This window comes from Aphelocoma coerulescens, chromosome 4 (assembly GCF_041296385.1).
Source record: "Aphelocoma coerulescens isolate FSJ_1873_10779 chromosome 4, UR_Acoe_1.0, whole genome shotgun sequence".
NCBI lineage: Eukaryota > Metazoa > Chordata > Aves > Passeriformes > Corvidae > Aphelocoma > Aphelocoma coerulescens.
The window spans coordinates 34669036-34689773 of NC_091017.1; the positions used below are offsets into that span (position 1 = coordinate 34669036).

A 20738-nucleotide genomic window follows, 5' to 3' on the forward strand; every position below is an offset into this window, starting at 1 on the left:
GCTGCCCCAGAAGGCATCTCGGGGACTGGGAAAGCTAGGAAGCAGGCTCGGCTGTGCGGCGCGTACACCAGCTCGGGTCCGGCACGACTCCCTCTTTCTCCAAATCCCTGCTTGAGGGCGGCAGCGCTGCCGCCGTTATCAGCCGAGCGAGGGGCAGCCGGCACATCCCACGAGCACATCCCGAGAGCGCTTCCCGCAGCCGCTTCCCCGCGCCCGGAGCCCGGCGGGAGGAGCCGGCGCCGCGCCCCGCCCGAGCCCGTCCCCGGCGGCGGGGCCACCCCGCCCGTGCCGCTCTCCCGGCGTGCGGGGGCCGCCGCCGCCACCTCCAAACTTTGTACGGGGCGAGCGGCGCTGCGGCCCCGCCGCCCGGGCGGGGAGAGCGGCGCGGGGAGAGCGGCGGGACCGAGCCAGGCGGGGGAAGCGGGGCAGCCGCCCCACTGCGGAGCGAGGGGCTCAGCTCCCCACCGACCCCGCCCCGCCCCGCCCCGCCCCGCCCTGCCCTGCCCTGCCCTGCCCTGGCACACCGGCTCCTGGGGCAGCAGCCGCCGTGCCTCGCTCGCCTGCCCGGGGCGAGAGGAAGGTAAGAACGGGAAGAGGGGACGGAGCGGCGCTCCCGGCACGGGGCGGCGGCGGGATCCCCGCAGCGCCCGGGCACGGGTGTCTGCCCCCGGCATGGGTATCTCTCCCCGGGAACGGGGCTCTCCTCTCGGGATGGGTGTCTCCCTCCGGGGACGGCTTCGGGGAGCGGGAGGGCAGCATCCCAGAGGCGCGTTTGCTGCCACCTTCGCCTCCGGCAACCCCAGCCCCTTCTCCAGCGCAGGCACTGCGGTCCTGATGGGAATGCCGCTTGCTAATGTAATCACGTATTCCGCCCTTTTTGCTTACTTGCTCTCAGAACCGATGTAAATCCTCTCTGGGCCTTTCTCTGCCGAAAGTTAGACGCAATTTGATGCCTGACCATGAGGATATGACTGCTGGGGGAGAATGAAACTGGAAAAAAAACCCCAGTGTGGTGCAGTATGCAAGGTGCGCTAGTAAATGCTATCACCTGGAGAGTTTATACCAAAAAAGAACAGAAAGGGTCCTGTCAAACACCACTGGAGCGGCACCTCAGTTTTATTCCCATTTTTTCAAAGCAGCTGATATTTTGCCGACATAGCTGTCCCACTGACAATGTCAAACTTGTCCAATTTATTTCATTGCTTGCTGACACACCAGCTCATTCTGCTTTAAACCATGGTTGTCCCTTCTTTCTCCATCAGCTTTGTCTTACTGAGAAGACCGAAGCATCTTTCATCAGCCTGAACAGGGCAGTAACAAAATAAAAGTGTCAGAACAAAAGAAGGCTTTGCTAAAACAAAGGAGTTGCAAGTAGGAATCAACAGAAAGTCAGGGACTAGAGAAATGGGTGAAAATACTTTTGGGAAGAAAGGGATGCTATGTTATTTGTCTGAGCTACATCTTTCTGTCTGGATGTATGGCAAAGAAGGGGAAAAAAACTAAATTTGTCAGCCCTCTCACCTTCCTACTTCTATGTGTAGACATGACATGCTCTTATTTTGCACTGAAAAAAAATTATGAGATTTTGAAGCATCTGAAAGTCCTGGGACCTCACCAAATCTCTACTGTAATAATATATGGAAGCATAATTCCTGGGTGTAAGTATGGGTCAAAGGAAAATGCTCATCAGTGTTCTGAACTTCTGCACAGCCTTGACTGTGCAAATTGTGGTGGATCTCTTACATTTTTAACCTGGTGGACTAAAGGCGTATTGATAAGGAATCCCTTCCTGACATCCATTGCTTAGGCTAGTGGTTGAAAACTGGTTATATTGCTGAAGTCAGCAGGGTACACTAGTAGGACCAGCTGGCACATCTCAGCTTACACTATTAATTGTTGAGTAAATGTAGATTAAACAGTATGGCATAATTCTGACCTGTTTAGCCTTTCAGTTCATGCAGTCGATCTGCTGCTTTTGCAAAAATAGCTGACCCTGAGAAATTCTTTGGGATATTGTGTGGGATAGAAGCAAGCAAAAAGGGCTCAGTCTCCTGCTGGCAGGCAACCCTCCTTTCTCAGTTTGGAAACCATACTGAAGGATGTCACTCACTGATAGTTACTGGGTAGGGATAAAAATGTACCTCTGTTGCTCTGAAATGTTTCTCTGAAGATGGAAGGAATTAAATGGACTTGATTAAAAAAGAACAAGAATTTTTTTAAAAGCCATGTTAATCCAAACACATCAATAGCTGTTTCTTTTGGCAGACTTGAATCTGAGAAGGGTTAAGCTATGTGTAACACTTGAAGCAAGAAAGTGACATTTCTTCTCTACTCTTGCTTTCCTTAGGGAAGATATGAATGGGGAAATAGAGTGAGTAAATCAGGGTTGGCTTTCCTCTCACTGGCGAACAGTGGTGTTTTACTGGTAAGTTTGCTTGGCACTGGTAATTTCTTAGAATTTTCCCAGGCCAGGGAAAGGAGTTCCCAGGTTCACGGTTCTTGGATAACATGCCACCCGTGCTCTGAGCAGTTTGCATGGGGATGTGTACTTTTTTAATTGGACTGAAATCTAAGACAGCAACTGATTGTAAACCATTCATATATTGTGCCTACTGAAGTCTTAGGGTAGCACAGAATTTGACTCAGCCTGTGTAAGGAAGGAAAAGAAAAAAGCGTGATCTTTATGCCAGTGGTGAAATTTTTACTGACATCAGCAGGGGAATGATTTGGTCTTCCCTGTGACTGCAGTCAGAAATGAATGCCTGATTGGCAGTCTCCAAGGAGCTCTGTTTTCTGAAACATCACACAGAAACGAAATATTATATGTAACTGTGTTTCAGTTGTTTCTTGAGTTGATTTCAGCATGAATAAGTTGTGCAGTCATTTCAAAGAAATGCTGTTATTTCAATTCTATTACAGGGGTATTTTTATTTGCATCATGGTAAAAACTGTTCTAAAACAAAGTTTCTTTAAGAAAGACCCCAGTAATTAGTTCACTGGTATTAAGGAAGGGCATAAACCTGTAAGAATTCAGTAACTATTTAAAGAAAACACTTTTCATTAAGGAAAAGCTGGAAGATTATTATGCTAATAACAGTCTGGGGTGTGCTGGTCCATGTAGAATTCCCATAGATATTACTGGAAGACTTGTGCTAAATCAGCACTAGTTTTAGGTAGTGGATTGTAAAAAAATGGTATGCTGCCCAGCAGGATCTTAATCCTTCTGCATTTACTTAGGCAAACTTTGTCTTTGGAATGCTTTTGAAATCTGTTCCAATTTTCAGCAGGAGTCATGCCTAAACAATATTACTGGATCAGACTTTGAAATGTAAGGGCAAGAGAATTTAAATATATTAAGACAGATATTCTCTTAATCCTGCAATGTAGCATGTGGGTTAGCAAAGAGATGTGGCTTTAGCTTGATGCTTCTTGTCTTAGCCCATGTGGACCAATTTCTCCACTTGTTCTTGTACTGTTTTGTTTTCAGGGACAGCTCTGTGGCTTAGACCAGGCTGCTGCAAGGATGGGGCCCCTGGAAGCAGCAGGTGAGGAAAACCAGACAGATGAAATGAAAATGGAGCTGTTCACAAAGCTGTACTTGACAAGGTACACCACGCCACTCAACGAATTGGCTCTGGACCCTAAACCAGAACTGAAGGACAGCACAACGCTTGTTGAAGTGCAAATAATTCTCATCTTTGCTTACTGCTCCATCATCCTGCTGGGGGTGATTGGAAACTCCCTCGTGATCCACGTGATCATCAAGTTCAAGAGCATGCGCACAGTGACTAACTTCTTCATTGCCAACCTGGCAGTGGCTGACCTGCTGGTGAATACGCTGTGCCTGCCCTTCACTTTGGTTTATACGCTCTTGGGCGAATGGAAACTGGGCCCAGTCTTGTGCCACCTGGTGCCTTATGCCCAGGCCCTGGCTGTTCATGTGTCTACTGTTACACTGACTGTGATTGCTCTGGATCGTCACCGCTGCATCGTCTACCACTTGGAAAGCAAAATCTCTAAGCGGATCAGCTTCCTGATTATAGGAGTTGCCTGGGCAGTCAGTGCCCTGCTGGCAAGTCCTCTAGCCATCTTCCGTGAGTACTCGTTGATTGAGATCATTCCTGACTTCAAGATTGTGGTCTGCTCTGAGAAGTGGCCAGGGGAGGGGCAGCTCAACTATGGCACCATCTACAGCATCTCCATGCTCCTGATCCAGTATGTGCTGCCTCTGGCAGTCATCTCCTATGCCTACATCCGTATTTGGACCAAGCTCAAGAACCACGTTAGCCCTGGGGCGGGGAATGACCACTATCACCACCGGCGCCGGAAAACCACCAAGATGCTGGTGTGCGTCGTCGTGGTGTTTGCTGTCAGCTGGCTGCCCTTTCACACCTTCCAACTGGTCAGTGACATTGACAGTCAGGTGTTAGACCTGAAAGAGTACAAACTGATCTACACGGTGTTTCATGTCATTGCCATGTGCTCAACGTTTGCTAACCCCCTTCTCTATGGCTGGATGAATAACAACTACAGGACGGCCTTCCTCACGGCCTTCCAGTGTGAACAGCGGCTGGACTCCATCCACCCCGAAGTATCAGCAGCTTTCAAACCCAGGAAGAAACTAGAAGCAAAGAGGATTCAATTCCCTGGGGACTCTTTCACACAACCTACCAATGTCTAAGATGTCTGACTTTAAAGAAGAAATGAATATGTTGTGGACAAAAGGATGAATCCATTTTGGTACATGCAGTTTTAATGCATAGTGTTGTTCATAAATGGTGAAGGAACAGTAGCAGGAAAGTCAAGGCAGGTATTATGATTTGAGGGGAGTTCATTGACATCAAGAGTATGTAACTGTACAACTGCATGGAAATAAAAGGGAGAGGCTTTGTATATGGCTGTCTCTAACAGGGTAAATACCCTTCCATCCCTCCCATATCTTCTTGACAAGTCTAAATGACAAGGGCAGGGTTTGCTGGTTTTGCTGGAGGAAGGCAAACGGCTGATTTGTAGCACAGGAATATGGGTGGTGGGTGCAGGTAGTTTTTATGTTGGATGTGGAGATCAGGGAGTGCAGAAGTCTGCCAGGTTAAAGAAGCTTGTCTGCTGGGGGAATCAGCTGTGCTGGTTAAACCTCAAACTTTTCAGGCCCCTTCTCTCCCTCAGGCATCTTTTGCAAAGACAAGGGAATTAAGAAGAGAAGAAATATGTCACTTTTTTTGACTTGTGCTAGACTATTTCAAACCAGAGCATTTGAAATAGATTAGGTGGTGAAAACAGAAAAAAGAAAAACCAAACCCACCCAAATACCAGATTCAGTGAGAGGAAAGGTCAGGTTTCTACATAAATTGAAATGTGGGGTTTGGCCAATGAAATGGGATAAAAAGTCATCCCTTAAGAATTGGCAGTTGTTATGCTGGTGAGAAAATCATGAGCCTGTGACTTGATCAGTCATTCCCTGCAGATTCCTGCCTCTCATTCTGCTCTGGGAACAGCTCACAAATGCAGTGCTTTAAAGTGGCATTTGAGGGCAGGGAATGCAGGCTCAGGTCTTCTGTGAGCACTTCATAAACTGCTAATATTTTCATTTTCAGGACCTGCTTAAATGTCTAATGTGTTATTAACTCCACAGGCTTTGCATTGTTGCTGCTTCTGCCTGGATAATAAAACAGCAGATAACTTTGATCCTCTGGAAAGGCTGCTAGATGGTAAAGTGCTTTTTCCTTATTGTGGTTTTATGTCACATACTCATCTCGTCTCGGAGCTTTTTCCATCTTTAGCCTTTGTAAAAATTAAGAGTATCTGAATGACTGTAACCTAATAACAGTGTGCTATGTTTATGTGATAACTTATCAGTTATTCTGCATGCTGTAGTTAATAGTTAAATTCCTTTTTTGCTCAGGTATAAAATTTTAATCTGTTTACTGCATTGTACACAGCAATGTTCAACTCTTCTATGTCTTTGTTCAGCCTCTTTGAACTCATTAAAAAGATGAAGAAAATTTCAATCCGTGTTTATTTCAAGCTGCCCTGTTGCTTATCTAGAATAAAAACAAGTGTGATACTTTCACTTGGAGTCTAGTTTGACAAGCTACGTTTCAGCAGCCTCAATTTTTCTTTCCATTTTTTGCTGTTCCCAAATTCATTGTGTTTTCTCTTACAAATTAAAACCCAAGAAAACTCCAGTGCTGAAATGTTTCCTATTTAATGAAGAGTATCAGGTTTTTATCAAGTGGAGAAATTCAGAGTATTAAGTATTTGGCACCATCCTTTAAATATCCATGAAATCATTTGGACTTGGATTTTCTTGAGCAGAAAAGGGAGGTCTAGAGAATGAGCTAGTGTTTACTCGAGCAGGAAAAATATCCATCATTCCTAAACAGTTTTACAAAAATAGATTAATTCTCCACCATGTTCAGGACATGATATTGCCCACAGGTTATTTTTGTCTGAATATTAATAGTATCCAAAATGTAAGCTCAAAACTCTTACGGGTGAGGAAGGATTATAGAAGTGTGCAATTATTATGGACATCAATCACATGTATCACTTGACTCTGAACCCTTCATCAGAAGCATTATTACTACAAATAGCCTCCTTTATTTAAAACGCAAATGATTCAGAAGTTCTGTTTAAACTCCTTTAAGCCTGTTAGAGTGTGGTTTATAGACAGTTTTGAAGTAACCATGACAGTGTGTGCAAAATCTACAATTCCCAGGCTAATTCTCTGTAACCTTAAGTCTGCTTTATATCGTCCTGCATAAAAGCAATTAATTACAAATCATCTTTCCATTTATTTAATGGAATCTTTATTTTATGGCTTTCTGAGCTTTCTCTGCAGCCATCACGCTGAGCCAGGACTGGTGCACTGATTTGTTGCATTGCTTTCCTCCCTGCCTTGTGGAGGCGGTGCCTTGGTCAGTGCCGGCTTTAGGGTAAAAAACCTGTGTGCAGTGTCCCACTGCAAGGTGGGGATTTTCCCAGGACACTTAAAGATGGGATGTGGAAGAGCCAGCACTCACTTGTGCCTCTTGCATGGCTTAGTCACTCCTGGGACTTGGCTCCTGCATAAGCACAGCTACACACTCTGGTACCCATCATGTTTGTAGGAAAACATGGCATCAAAAGCAATGATGTAGCAGCATCCCTTGGAGTTGCCCCAAATCCCATCTGGCAGAAGGATCTGGAAACTCAGGGTTCATCCCCATTTCCCTGTAAGGGAAAGTGAACCTATAAGCAATATATAACCACTGGACTAAGGAGTCTGCAGGGGACCCTCTGTTTTTGCCTGATATAAGAACCAGAATCCAGGTCTCCCATTCACCTATTAATGCTTTAATTATATTTTTAAGGCATTATATTATTTTCCTGTTGCTTAGGTACAGGTTTTACACAAAGCCAAAGAATACCAGCAGCATTCACCTATTAAATAATTTTCTAGTAGGCAGCAGGGCACCCAAAAGGAAATGTCATCACTGATTCAGGTCAAGAATTTGAACCAACGTACCTCAGTTCTCATCAGTGTGAACTAGCCAGCATGCTGCAGCCTCTCCTGAGGCAGCAAAATATGTCTTCTTAGAGCTGTTGTATTGTATATAAAATAATTAAACACTGAATATCATGGCTTTATGGGAAGGAGGTTATGACCTTTGCATGGCACCCAGGTTCAGGGACAAGGATATCAGAACAGATACAGACAGAGTTTAGGTTAGGACTCCTTCCCCATTCTCCACAAGTAGATCGACTGTAAAGATACTGCAATACAGGCAGGATGAGCTCGCTGGGAGTAGTGCCATGCTGGTCTCTGGGTGGGTCTTGCTTTGGACTCTTATTTGGGGTTGGCTTGTGAAGATGAGACCTATCCACCACATAGGTACCATCAGATGTGATCTAGGATCCTAGCTGGTCAGCACTTAGCTCTTGGCCTCTGTGGAAGAACATGTTTTGATGCCCTGCAAATTTTACTGACAGAAATGCCTCTCCAGGCTTCGGCAGCAGTGCAGTCCTGAAAGGTCCATAATTAGATAGGTACAGGTGCAGCTCTGTGCTCTCCCAGTGCTGGCTGGGCACCAGGCAGCTCAAGCCTGGAGGCAGAAGAGCTACGCTCATGCACTTTCCTGAGGCTGTCATGCATTTGCCTCGAAGGAGAACACAGCGCTGTGCTGCTTCTGGACAAGTGTTAGAGTCACATTGCCTGTTAAGGGTACAGCCATGGGACTACAAGTGGAGAGGCAATCCTGAGTGAGCTTGCTAGGGTTTTATGGGAAGCCAGTGAAGATGGGGTTTTGGTATGTGGGGACAGTGCTGAATCCTCTCACTGAGCCTGGTGAGTAAATAGCCTTCACTGAGAGTTGTGATCTCCATGTAGAGCTGCAGTCTGTGACTGAACAGAAAGTACATCGTTATTAATCTGAGAAAAAAAAAGCAAATTTGAGGCCATAAGCAGTTAAAATAAAAGGACTAAGCTTTGACAGCAAATGGGTTTCATATGCCTATCTATTTATATATAAATTGTATGTCAGAGCTGCACAAAAGTTGTTTTGTAGAATAAGAGTGTGGAAAATAGTTGTCAGTATAACCCTGCCTTCTATAAAGTGTGTAATAGACATATATACTTTGTCAACATACCAATAAGTTAGATAACACTAAGAGTAATAACTGAATGGAAAATACTATCTGCATTTTATCTGTCAAACCACAAAAAAAATCACTGAATTCACAGATTAGTATAATCCATTTCCTTGCTTCATAGTTTCTAAACTCTCTCCAGGATTTTCTTATATTAATCCAGATCATGACCTTAAGGGATGAATTTGGATGCCTGAGTTATTTACCTAGTACTGTCATTGTAAATGCCACTCCACAATAGGGGAACTACTTTGTGCCAAATTACAGGTTCTTTGCCCTAAAAAGCTATGAGATGTATGTAAATCCATGCAAGATTGGTTTTGCTAAAGACCTGTGTACTGCAGTACAAATGCTTATTTATGCAATCAGTAGTGATTTTCCTATCTTGAATTGGCTGTCATTTTAAAAGGAAATTAATAAAAGTGTCTGAGGAATTCTGAAGCTGGTAAAGCTGGAGAAGCAAGAAAGTCACAGGATGAGCTGCTACGTCAAGAAGCAAGAAAGAGAGAGCAAGAACAAGGCTAGTGAAGATGTCATTGATTTATAGACTTTCGTTCTTCCCTTGGTCTGGGCAGCAAGAGAAATGTGTAGAAATGAAACCAGGACAAATGAAGACATATGTACGAGGAACAGTGTTGCCCAGGGAAACTGAGGAGCTTTGAGAAGAAATTCCCATGATTGCTTGAGCCTTAAAACTCACATCAGGTTCTCAAGCAAGTAAACCTGGGTGTGTACATTACTTCACCTGAATGCAGTATAGCTGAACAGCTCTGTACTGATAAGGTATCAGAAGGAATGGATGTGTTATTAATTCTAGCTAGGATATGGGATGAATAATGAGCTCCTCATAAGCTCATTTTAGAAGGGATATATGAAAAAATAGGTGCTTGCATTAAAATATTTTCCCTCTCAGACCTGCCGTGGAAGGAAGATAGCTTAAACTCTAAAACTTAAAGACTGTGGAATTACACATCCGATGGATGGAGGTGCAGTTTGGCTTGAAATATTATTATAATTTTTGTTTTGCTGATCTGCATAAGAGAAAAAGGCTGTAGTTTTCCTCTTGGGCCTGCAGCTGAATTTGCACAACTAGAGTTTATATGAAATAGGCTTTTATTTGTACACTTCACAACCCTCATAGTCTACTAACTCTGCTATACATGATATCTTTAACAGTAGAATCCTTGCTTACACATTTATTGGGTCAAACTATTTCTATCCCTTCAAGTTTGCATAGAAAAAGAGAAGTTTAGGACAATTCTCCTATTTATTAGCATCCTCCAAAATCATTTATTTGTAGCCAACTGAATTTTAAAGTTTGTTGGCAGTACTGTGACTCCTTAATTTATGTAAGTTAGCCAAGCTGGTGAAACAACTAGCCTTTCTCTCGTAGCACTCTGGCTTGGGGCAAGCCCATCCCAGCAGAGCATGGCTACAGTTCCTCACCAAATCAAACCTGAGGTTTGGAGCTGAGGCAGACACACCCTTTCCCAGTGTATTCTGAGGATTGCTCCCAGCAGCTGAGCTGGGGAAATATTTTTCAGTTTTTCGGTGCTTCGAATCTCAGTTTATGCCGCTGTGAGGACAGCGCATGCTACGTTTGGCAGAGCTGCATCCCGCTTGCACTGTAAAGTGACTGAGTCCAGGGGGTGTAAGTGTGCAAGTGCCACATGTCTGCTGCCTCTCCAGCTCAGTGTAGCCCAGCTTCCAGAGCTCAACTAGAGCTGCAGTAAGTGTTCACAGGCAGCCTTGGACTGAGCACATGGAAGCTGCGCACTGTCACAGGGAGAGCGAGGGCAGTGAGGCTGAGCTGATGACAGGGTGGCTGGGGCAGTTCCCCTCAGGGAGCTCATCCTTAGCCCTGATTAAAACTTGCTCTCATACCTCCCACTCTCTCTAGCACTGATGTGGCCTGAGGCACCAAAAGCTGATGGTCTCTTCACATTAATACATGAAGTGAGTGGTGGTAGACTGCCACTTCAGCAGTGCATTTCTTCTCCGTGCCTCCATCAGCTGTACTACTCACACCAGAACTGAACTGGCAGGGAGATCCATGGGGAAAAATATTTTACAGACAAGTGTTAAAGTTCTTGTACTGACAAGAACACTGGCTGACAGGTGGTTTTGCAAAATATAAATACTTTTAAGACAGAGCTGGGTGCAGTCATGGTGGGATGGGTGTGTGCAGCAGCAAACCTCTCTTCTGTCACCACAGCATGAGGCAGATGCTTGCACAGAACCACACAGAACTTGTGCAGGCCGGTATGATGTGCAGGAATCAAGAAACCACTTCCAGTTAACATTAATTCCTGCTTCTGTAGGTGACAGGTGAAAATTTAGCAATGGGGATATACAGTTTATGGTCTTCAGTGTTGAGATCTCTCATGAGTCATATTAAGCCAGAGGAATGATTGCAAGGACAAGTAGGATTAAAAATTATGGAAGGGTTAAGCTATAATAAAGGCAGTCTCACTGTGTATAGCAAGTTTTCTTTCTTTGAAGTTAAAATTCCATGGTTATCTCAGTTAATTGGAATCAAAGGTAGAGAAAAGAGAGGAAGAGATCTCATTGCATTCGTAATCCTTGTTTTATTTGCTTGTTTTCTTCTAATGGGGCAGCAAAAGGGTTTATATCCAGCTCAGTGTATAATTGATTACCAGGACATAAATTGAAATGAAAAATCATGCTCTCCATAATTGCTATTCAAAAGCCTAAGCCTGCAATATACCCTGAAAGTACGCTTTCTGATTTATCTATCCTGTTCATCATCCTTTCCCTCTTAGTGCTTGTGCCTGTGCTATGAATTCTGATTTTCAACATCAGAAGCTGCCTTTCTGACTCTTAAGTTAGCTGGAAACCCCAATGGTGTGTTGTCTTACTCTTGATAAACTACTATCTAGTATCTCTCATGATCTCTTCTTCTATCTTGGGCTATAAGAGCAAGTAGCAACTTCCTCTAATCTTACTTTGTGGTTATGATTTAGCTGTTCCTGACAAACTCCTAGAACACTTCGTAATCTCATATGCATCTGTTGCATATGTATGATACAGCTAATTTCTTGCTTCCCTGGCTTTCTGATGGTAGACTATAGCTGTTCCAGTCCATAAAAAAAAAAATCCAAGTCATCATTTTTATTGCTCAGTTTGCCTCTTCTCTGAGACATAATACAGGTGACCCCAGAAAATTTTTCTGTCTCTGTGAGATTGTATATATGTATGGAAAGCTTGGTACTGCTATAAAGGAAATTAGAGTATTTGGCTGCATAATGCTTAAATCTTGATTTCTGAATAAAAACCCAATCTACTTCAAATGACTTTGCAAACCCCAGTAATTTAGCATTAATAAAGCAGCAGAAAGTCCTGCCTGGGTGCTTGACAGGACAAGATGGCAGGATGAGGCAGCCATGGGACTTGAAAAATACTGAACTTTGGCTCAAGAAGGCATTTTCCTTACCTATTTTGTCCTGTTGCACAGGAAGTTGCTTGTCCCTTCTGCTGGAAACAGGTGCTCATAGTGTGAGCTCTGCTGCTGACAGGGTAGGTTCCTGGTAAACAAAATACACAGACCTTTGTGGTGATGCTGGCAGAACTATACAGTGTCCTTGAATACATCCTCTTTCACATTTGGTTGCCCATCTTCCCACCTAGTTTGCTACAGAAGAGATTTTCCTCTTGGGATCTGCAAGTGACAATCCTTCATGGGCTGTTTACAGCCTGGTGTCTTCACAAATCCTAAACAAGTGACATTTAAATAGTGGGAAGGAGCCAACAGTGCAAACAGGACTACAACTCTGTCACAGCAAGCCTTCCTGTTTGAGGCAAATGAGATGCTGACTCACCAAAGAAGAACAGGTAAAATGGGGAAGGTCAGAGCACTGATGATATTTTTGTTCTTGTGCTCATAATTTCTGATTAGAAACCATATTAATGTTTTTCTACTGAAGTTACACCTACCCAGTATCACAGTTGCTGAGGTGAAAAACAGATTAAAGAGGTAAACTATTTGGACTGCTTTTTCTAGCAGAAACAGGCTGAATTGCCCTTCTAATCTTTGGACCAATGTAATTCTTGGTATCTCTACTGAACTCTTGCCAGCTGATGTGCTTACTGCTGAACTTCTGTTCCCAAAAGAGCTAAAAGATAGAGAAAGGCAAATTTCAGTGGAAGGTGGTTTTGAATTTATGCTTCCAACTCCATTTTATTCCTTTGAAAATCTCCCCATAAGCCATTTCATGCCTTTACATACACTTGCCCTTAGCTCACATCACCTGCCCGGGAGGATTGGCAGCACCTGACTGCAGTTTTATTGGAGCTATCCTACCACTCCGACTGAAGGTGGCTAAGTAGCAGGCCTTCATTTTACCTGGATGATTTGCAGCCCTAATTAAGCATGTATGCTCTCAGAGACAGGCTGAAACACTCTCAGACTAGAAAGCTTGCAGACATTCTACTGTCCTTGATAAAGTCCTGATAAAGTTCACCCATGAGGATCATCAAGTGTGAATGATCAGGCCCTCGAGAGCCCTGTCCATCCATCTGCAGGTCTCCCCAAGACTAATATCTAGCAAAACCTAGTTTGCCACACTTCTTTCCTTACTTTGGAGCCTATACCTTAGGATGTCAATGTAGAGTGGCTTTTACCAGTGTTACTTGGAAAAAATGTGTGCTGCTTTCTGTATCTCCACGGGTGTTTTAGAGACCGTATTTGTAGCATCTGTTCAGAATCTCACACAATAACCCTTCTGAAAAGCACAGGTGTAAAGGCCCTTCATGTTGCCAGGTTTTTAGGTCTGCCCCATTTCCTGGGGCACTTCACTGATACTTCTCTCCTGGCTTTCAAGAGGTCAGTCTTTAGCATTCAGGAATACTTTGGTTGGCTTAAGTTTGTAATCAAGACCACTCTCATCCTTCCTTCCTACCTCCTCCCCGAGAAGGATGCTGCTGACTCTCATTTCCAAAAAATTCTGCATCATCCTATCATGGAGAGAAAACAGGGAACTGGTTTCTTCAAAACACCGTGAAATTGCTTTTGCAATTTAAAAAACCCCAAAAAACTAGCTCAGCACAGGGCAGCATTTGAAATTGGAGTTTATGGGTTATATTTTTTTGCCTGAAAGACATATACAGCCACATTTAAAGACTTATCCTCTCAGAGACTGCTAAGAGCCTTTGCCTGATGCAGATTTCAGTTTCTCACTAGACACTTTTCAGATGGAAAGAGGTGAAAGCCAGCCCTGAACACAAAAAAGCAGCCTAATTTCTGCATCCAGCTTTAGAGGAGGACAAAATCTACACTGGGAGAATTGCCTATTAGAGTTCAACAATTCATTGGATTTTCATTTTCTATTAACACACACAGCTTAATTGATTTTTAAAACAGCTCATTTTAAAAGTGTGATCCTAGGCAGTGCTCCTAGTATATTTTTATAATGTGACTGCAGGACTGGTTAAAGGGAGATGTAGGCTATTAAGGCACAGATGTGTTCCCATTGTTTATAATCTTGAAAATACTTAATGCAGACCCTGCTGGATCTGAACACTGTGGCACCTAGCAACTCGGGAGTACTTCAATGCTAATGTACGTTGGCAGATATTTTATTCAGATGAGCAGCGTGCCATTTGAGGTCATGATTGGTTTGTAAATCCATGCTTAGGAGCTCTACTGAACTCTGTATAATTATACCAGACCAAAATATTCTTTTGCATGGAAAAACTAAAGACAAGCCTGATGTCTTCTCTTATTTTACCCTCAGTTATTTGCTGTGTTTAATACAAAGTTATTAGTTGCCTAACACTGAGACTTGTCTATCCTTTTTCTTTTTTTTTCCCTGAGAGATGCTTGATTTGAGTGGAACAATATTAAAAAAAAAGGAGAGAAAAATGTCAGATGCTGGTAAATATATCCAGAAATGATGCAGTGAACCATTGGAAAAGAAGGGAAAGTGTCTTTCATGCAGAAATTTGTATTACACACATTTTTTGCCATCACAAAATGTAACTAAACACTCCCATTCTGTGTTTTCCAAAGCAAAGCAAAAACAGAACAGTAGGCATGTAAGCTGGTGACCAGATTCTCAGCTCCCATAAATTAGGTCAGTGTAGCTCCACTGCACATAGTAATACTCAGACCATTTATATCGCATTGTGGCACCAGCCTGAAGAACTTATCTTTCACATGCTCAATTTCAGACAGAGGCAATAAAAAGAAATTCACTACACTAGCACTATGACAAAGTTTTTCATTTGTCCTACTTGTATCTCTTTGGAGCTTTGTTTGGACGGGTTATTGGTAAATTCAACTTGTGTCCTCCATCTGAAACCCCTCCTGAGGCTGGAGGGAGAACAGAGGAGAAAGGGGCTCTACAAGCCAGAGCAGCCAGGGCTGTGGTCACAGCAGCTGCCAGCAGCAATGGGCACACGGGAAGAAAGGCTGGTGGGTTACTGCTGGTTGGAAGTTCTTAGGGAGGAGGTTGAAATGGGGATGCCTGAAAATGGGATAACAAGTAGACGGGGAATTTTATTGCAAGAGGGCTTGAGATTACACAGTATGGGGATAGAAAGGAGAAGTTGAGGTCTTAGAGCCAGGAGGTTAAATTTTATAAAAGAACAGCTGTGTGAAATGGTTACAGAGTCAGGGATTAGAGCAGTGGTGGGTAATAAAAAGAGCCTTTTCCCTGGCCTGTTAATCCCATATCTGTTAGGTGCCCTTTTCACTCTGCTGTGTTTGAGTAGACAACCTGTGATAATGGTGAGATCCACTGATCTCCATATTTTTAAGTATGGTTATGAAAATTGAAAAAAAGTTCAAGGGCATTTAATCACTTGAGCAAGAATGTTTACTTGTCTTTGTGTTCTTTTTTTTAGTAAAAACAAATATTTTATTCTGAGTTTGTCCCAGAAGTCACAATATTTGAAGAGATCCCAGGGAAGAATATTTCACTGGTTTTAAACCTGATGCAGTTCTCTGTTTCTCCCCACTGCAAGATGAAACCATTTCAAATTTAGCAACCCAGTGGACAGTCCAAATAAAGCCTGACGCTCCTCATCAGAAGCCAGTTACCTTGGCTTGAGTTTCAGCAATCCAGCTGATGGCTGGGCAGGTGCTCCTTCCTCTGTTCTTGTTCCCGTAGAAACAGAGAAAATAGTCAAACTTAGGTAAAGCTTTTTTTCTTGCTTTTTTTTTTTCTTCTTTTTTTCTGGAAGAAAGAACAGCAGCAAAGATGTTCATGAAGTGCTGCTTGTTTTCCATGACCTGGGGCTCTTTTTCATTGGAAATGGCAGGAAGTAAGCAGCCAGCTACAGAACCATAAGATCCTGTGGAAACTACAAGAGGTATGGGCTCAAGTGAGATAGAGATATTGAGATATTTTTTCAGAAAAGCATACAGACTATGAGTCAACAGCAGTAAAAGATCAGTAAGAGTTTACGAGATGAAAAAATAAACAAAAAAGTGTGAAAAAAAATCTGTAGGTGTGAGTTTTTCTCTTTGTAATTTAATAGTATTCATTGACTCTAGTGAGTTAGGAGCAGACTGTATTGTTTGGGTTTCTTTCATTATTCCATGTGCAGACATGTTCAAAACATTTGCTGAAATTGAATTCTTCCTTTTGTTGTAACCATTTTCTGTAAAACTACAGCCTGGTTGATTTGTGAGTGCTTTTGCTCACACATCTTTTGGGCAATATGGTGCTTTCACTTAATTCTCCTGAAATTGTTCTGGTTCTCTAATGGTGCAGAGGAGCAGCAGTTAGCCCAGTGAGTGTGTTTTACAGCACACATTCCTGTAAAAGTAAGACAATTGCCCTTGGCCAAAAAGGAGAAGAAAGTATCTCTCACAGGATGGCATCCCTCCTCCCTCAAAACTGTTGGATTTTATCACTACGGTGAGTGCTGTGCAGCCCTTCAGAAGGACCTTGACAGGGTGGAGAGATGGGAAGAGAAAACCCTCTGAAGTTCAACCAGGACACATGCAGGGTCCTTCACCTGAGCAAGGTCCTGCACCTGGGAAAGAAGAACCCCCTGCACCAGTAGAAGCTGGGGGCCAACCTGTTGGGAAGCAGCTCTGGGGACAATGGACCAACAATGTGCCCTTGTGGCCAAGGAGGCCGATGGTATCCTGGTGCATTAGAAAGAGAATTGCCAGGGAGGTGATCCCACCCCTCTACTCAGCCCTGGTGAGACCTCACCTGGAGTGCTGTATCCATTTCAAGGGAGACAATGGAGCCCTGGAGCAGGTCCAGCAGAGGGGAAAAAAGATGAGGAAGGGATTGGAGCATCTCTTATGAGGAAAGGCTGGGGGAGCTGGACCTGTTCAGTGTCGAGAAGAGACAACTGAGAGGGGACCTCATCCTTGTCTATCTGTATCTGAAGGGAGGGTCTCAAGATAATGGAGCCAGGCTCTGCTCAGTGGTGCCAAACAACAGGACAAGAGGCAATGGGCAGAAACTGGTGCACCGAAGTTCCACCTGGACATGAAGAAGAACTTCACTGTGCAGGTGACCGAGCACCAGCACAGGTTGCCCAGAGAGGTGGTGGAGTCTCCCTCACTGGAGATATTCAAAAACCATCTGAGCACAACCCTGTGCCATGTTCTCTGGGATGACCCTGTTGGAGCAGGGAGGTTGGACCAGGTGACCCACTGTGGTCCTTTCCAACCTGACCCATTCTGTGATTCTGTGATCTTCCAGACAGACGTATTACATATGAATGACAGTGCTCCATCTGATTCAGACTAATCACAGAATCACCACAAACATCCATCATCCCCAAAGGCTAACACTTTTTGGTTCTCTTAGTGAGACATTACATGAGCAGCTGGACATCCATTTGAAGCAAGTCTCCAGACAGATTTGGTAATGAACAGGAAAGGTATCCATTGCAAAAGTTACTATAATGAAAAGCACCATTCTGGGAGCTAGTTTCCACATTGTGACATGACTTCACAACATTTTTGGTGAGTTTTCATAATAATTTAGAGTCCTATGTATGCAGACACTGATGGCAACCTTGAGGTACTTCTACTGCAGCAGATGAGAGAGTTAACTGAGCTGGTGATTGTCAAGGTAATAAAATGGCTAGGAAAACCAAACCCTCTTGTCTGTTCTTATGAGAAATACCTATTTCCAATAGCATTTCACATTTTAATGTAGCTAGGAGGGATTTCTTGATGGTTTTCATTAGTGAGGAACATTTTAGGTTTTACTTTAAGTGTATTTGCTAAAAAGAGCACTTCATTTTCTTTCATAGTTTTCTTCCTTGCAGTGGAAGGCAGCAATTTTACATGTTATAAGAAGTCAAATAATGGTGCATCTTACCTCTCCTTAAAATCTGGTAGACAAAAGTCTGCAGTTTCAGTTTGAAACAGCTAAGAGAGTTTAAAAAATGAAATTTACTTATTTATTTATTGATTGATTTATATATAGGAGATAGATGAACCTAGATTCTCTGCTTTACTATTATTTTCTTCTTGATGCCCTATACATCAATTCATTGTTTCCCTCGTAGCTGACTCAGAAGCATGAACTCTGAACATGGACTCAGTGTAACTTATTTTTATTCACAAGCTGAGACACAAGCAAGGTAACAAGGCAAGCTCTTACTTCATCATGTTGCCTGTATCGGAGGGCATACTCTTGTATATAGAAGGCCAAACAGAAAATTACTTACAGAATGCAGGAGTTTATTTTTTAGAGCGTGAGAATGAATAGACAAGATTGAATCAAAGGTCTGTCTAACCCCAAAAGGCCAGAAGGGGTGAATAATTGATGGGGAGAGAATAGTTACAGAGCAGGCATATGATGACAACTCCCCCAGTACACTCTGTGTTCTGGAGAGCTATACACACTGCACATTGGTAACCTATATTAAATAAATCCTTGAATGCAACAAAATTGTTGTATTTCAATTCAAACTTGTCCAAGTAAACCTGTCTTGCTTTTTATGCTTATTCAAGCACTTAATACTCCCTGGCCAAGGATTTCAAGGTTTAAATATGTGATGCATGAAAGACTAATGCTTCTTGGGTTTCTTTGCATCTGAATCATTGCCATTATTTTTTGCTGTCTCCCTCAACAAACGAAGGTCATGAGCTTCACCGTAAGAGTCTGGAATACCTTTGCCTTGTGCTCACTGATGAAAAGATCTACCAACCATTTGCTTACCTAAAGCTGCACTGTAAGAGAAATAGGGACTTAAACTTCAGCAAATCCTATTTAAACCAGAAGCTGAACTGTCTCCATTAATAAATGATGATTTGGGTGAAGATAAAACAACTACTAGAAAATCAATATTTAATTATTATCCAAGGATACAGGGTGTTTTTATCTCTTTTCACATGAAATTACATAGTAATACATTCAGCATTTTGCTGATTGGCTTTTCATCAGCAAGTCATTTCTTATAAAAGCTAGCAGTAGCCCAGCTATCAGCAAAAGGCAGTCATCATGCATCTCATTACTTGAGGCACTAGACTCTAACAGGGAAATATATTGCTGCTTCCAAATCTTTCCTCTGCTGTCTGTATTTAACAGTGTTGCTGTGAATATGCTTGTGGTGCTTTTGAAGGGTGTTGGGATGACACCAACAGATGGCTGAACATAGAACTTGTCTTCTGCCTCCCCAGGATCAGGAAGAGCAGTGACAGTAGGCACATGTCAGTCAGACTGATGCTACATGCTACTGATTTTATGCCATTTTTCATAATCCAGGTTTCTCTGTGTCCTTCCATAGGACTTTTGTTTGAAGGAGTGCAGGCATAGGATGTGTGCACATCTGCTCAAACCTCTAGGCAGGTTTGAAGTAGGTGGTTGAAGCAGGACAAGGTTTACTTACTTGGATGTCTGGTCTTATGAATGATGGATGTTTGATCATTTTGAATTATGACCTTTTTTGAGTGTAGTATGAAAGGAGAGAAGATTAGTACTCCCCTTGATAAGGATGGAAGAGGCCCTTGCAGCCTATACAACATGCATACAGTTAAGGCACTGTCACCTACTTTGTGGCATCTAACCATTTTTAACCCAAAGAAACAGCATGAGATTTTGTCAGAGGAAGTTTAGGTTTGATATTAGGGAAAGGTTTTTTACCCAGAGGGTGGTTGGGCACTGGAACAGGCTCCACAGGGAAGCGGTCACAGCACCAAGGCTGATGGAGTTCAAGAAGCATCTGGACAATGCTCTCAGGCACATGGTGTGACCCTTGGGGAGTCCTGTGCAGGGCCAGGAGTTGGAATCAATGATCCTTGTGGGTCTCTTCCATCTCAGAATATTCTGTGATTCTGTGACAAGGCTAAAGACTAGTATATGAAGTTGCTGCCTGTCCAGATTTACTGGTGGTTATTCAAAAATAATTCAGACAATTGAATGGCATAAGCATGACTATTCCAGCACTTGAGGTATACACACAAATGCAAAGAACCCCTTACTGCAGATTACAGAAGACTTCTAAATAGAGCTATCAGGTGTGCAGCCAGAGCTGATTCAGGGTTTCTTCACAATACAGGTAAAATTCAGGTTTCAGATGTGGTGTGGTAAAATTCCTTTCTGCCTTCTTCTTGCAGGTGTTACCCTCCTTCCCTCAATGGAATACAGAGCTGTGCCCCATCACCCTGCACTCCCCTGCCTGGCTCTGAGTCCATGCTCTGGGAAGGAAAGCAGCAGGTACTCCTGGCCAGAGCGGGGCTCAAAGAGCAGGAGTGAAGGTGCCAAAAGGGCTTCTGGTGAGCACAGAAGCCCTGCATCCATCCATCACTTCTGAAGCCTCCCTATGGAGTGCACCAGGGAGTTTGGTGTGCAGTGGCAGTGGGAAGGCCATACAGATTAACGTTTCTTCTCCCTCAGTGCTGGGATCTGTACCACAGCATGGGCTCTTTCACGTCTTTTTGGGGTTTATTCACTTTCCATACACACCAAACAGGATGCTAGCCAGCTCTTTAATATTCTGCTATGCCATGGCTGGATCCTGAAGCTCTCATGCAGGCAACAACTCTGCTGCATTGCGTGAGACCAGCAGCATAAGCAACAGCTGCCTAGCTCAAACCACATTATGAAACTTGTAGGCGTAAAATGATTAACATAGTTTCAAAAATCTAAAGACAATTTAGCCATGGCTAA

The 20738-nt window shown here is 43.3% G+C and overlaps 1 protein-coding gene and 1 non-coding gene across 3 annotated transcripts; both read left to right on the plus strand.

The window, feature by feature from the left end:
• Positions 1 to 553: 553 nt before the first annotated feature.
• Positions 554 to 6008, plus strand: NPY2R (neuropeptide Y receptor Y2). 2 transcript variants are annotated; one of them, XM_069012120.1, is made up of 2 exons: positions 554 to 580; positions 3488 to 6008. In XM_069012120.1, exon 2 carries the CDS (start codon positions 3524 to 3526, stop codon positions 4679 to 4681), a length of 1158 nt encoding a protein of 385 aa, XP_068868221.1. In that variant the 5' UTR covers positions 554 to 580; positions 3488 to 3523; the 3' UTR covers positions 4682 to 6008. The 2 variants fall into 2 exon arrangements, with proteins under 2 accessions (XP_068868221.1, XP_068868220.1); XM_069012119.1 differs by lacking the exon at positions 554 to 580 and adding an exon at positions 2352 to 2425.
• A 13511-nt stretch (positions 6009 to 19519) lies between these two features.
• Positions 19520 to 19644, plus strand: LOC138110165 (U6atac minor spliceosomal RNA). Its single transcript, XR_011150799.1, has one exon. It is a non-coding gene; the product is annotated as a U6atac minor spliceosomal RNA (small nuclear RNA).
• Positions 19645 to 20738: the final 1094 nt, after the last annotated feature.

Bases quoted from the DNA above. Each gene is read 5' to 3' on its own strand.
- NPY2R (XM_069012120.1), top strand. From the start codon at position 3,524: ATGGGGCCCCTGGAAGCAGCAGGTGAGGAAAACCAGACAGATGAAATG.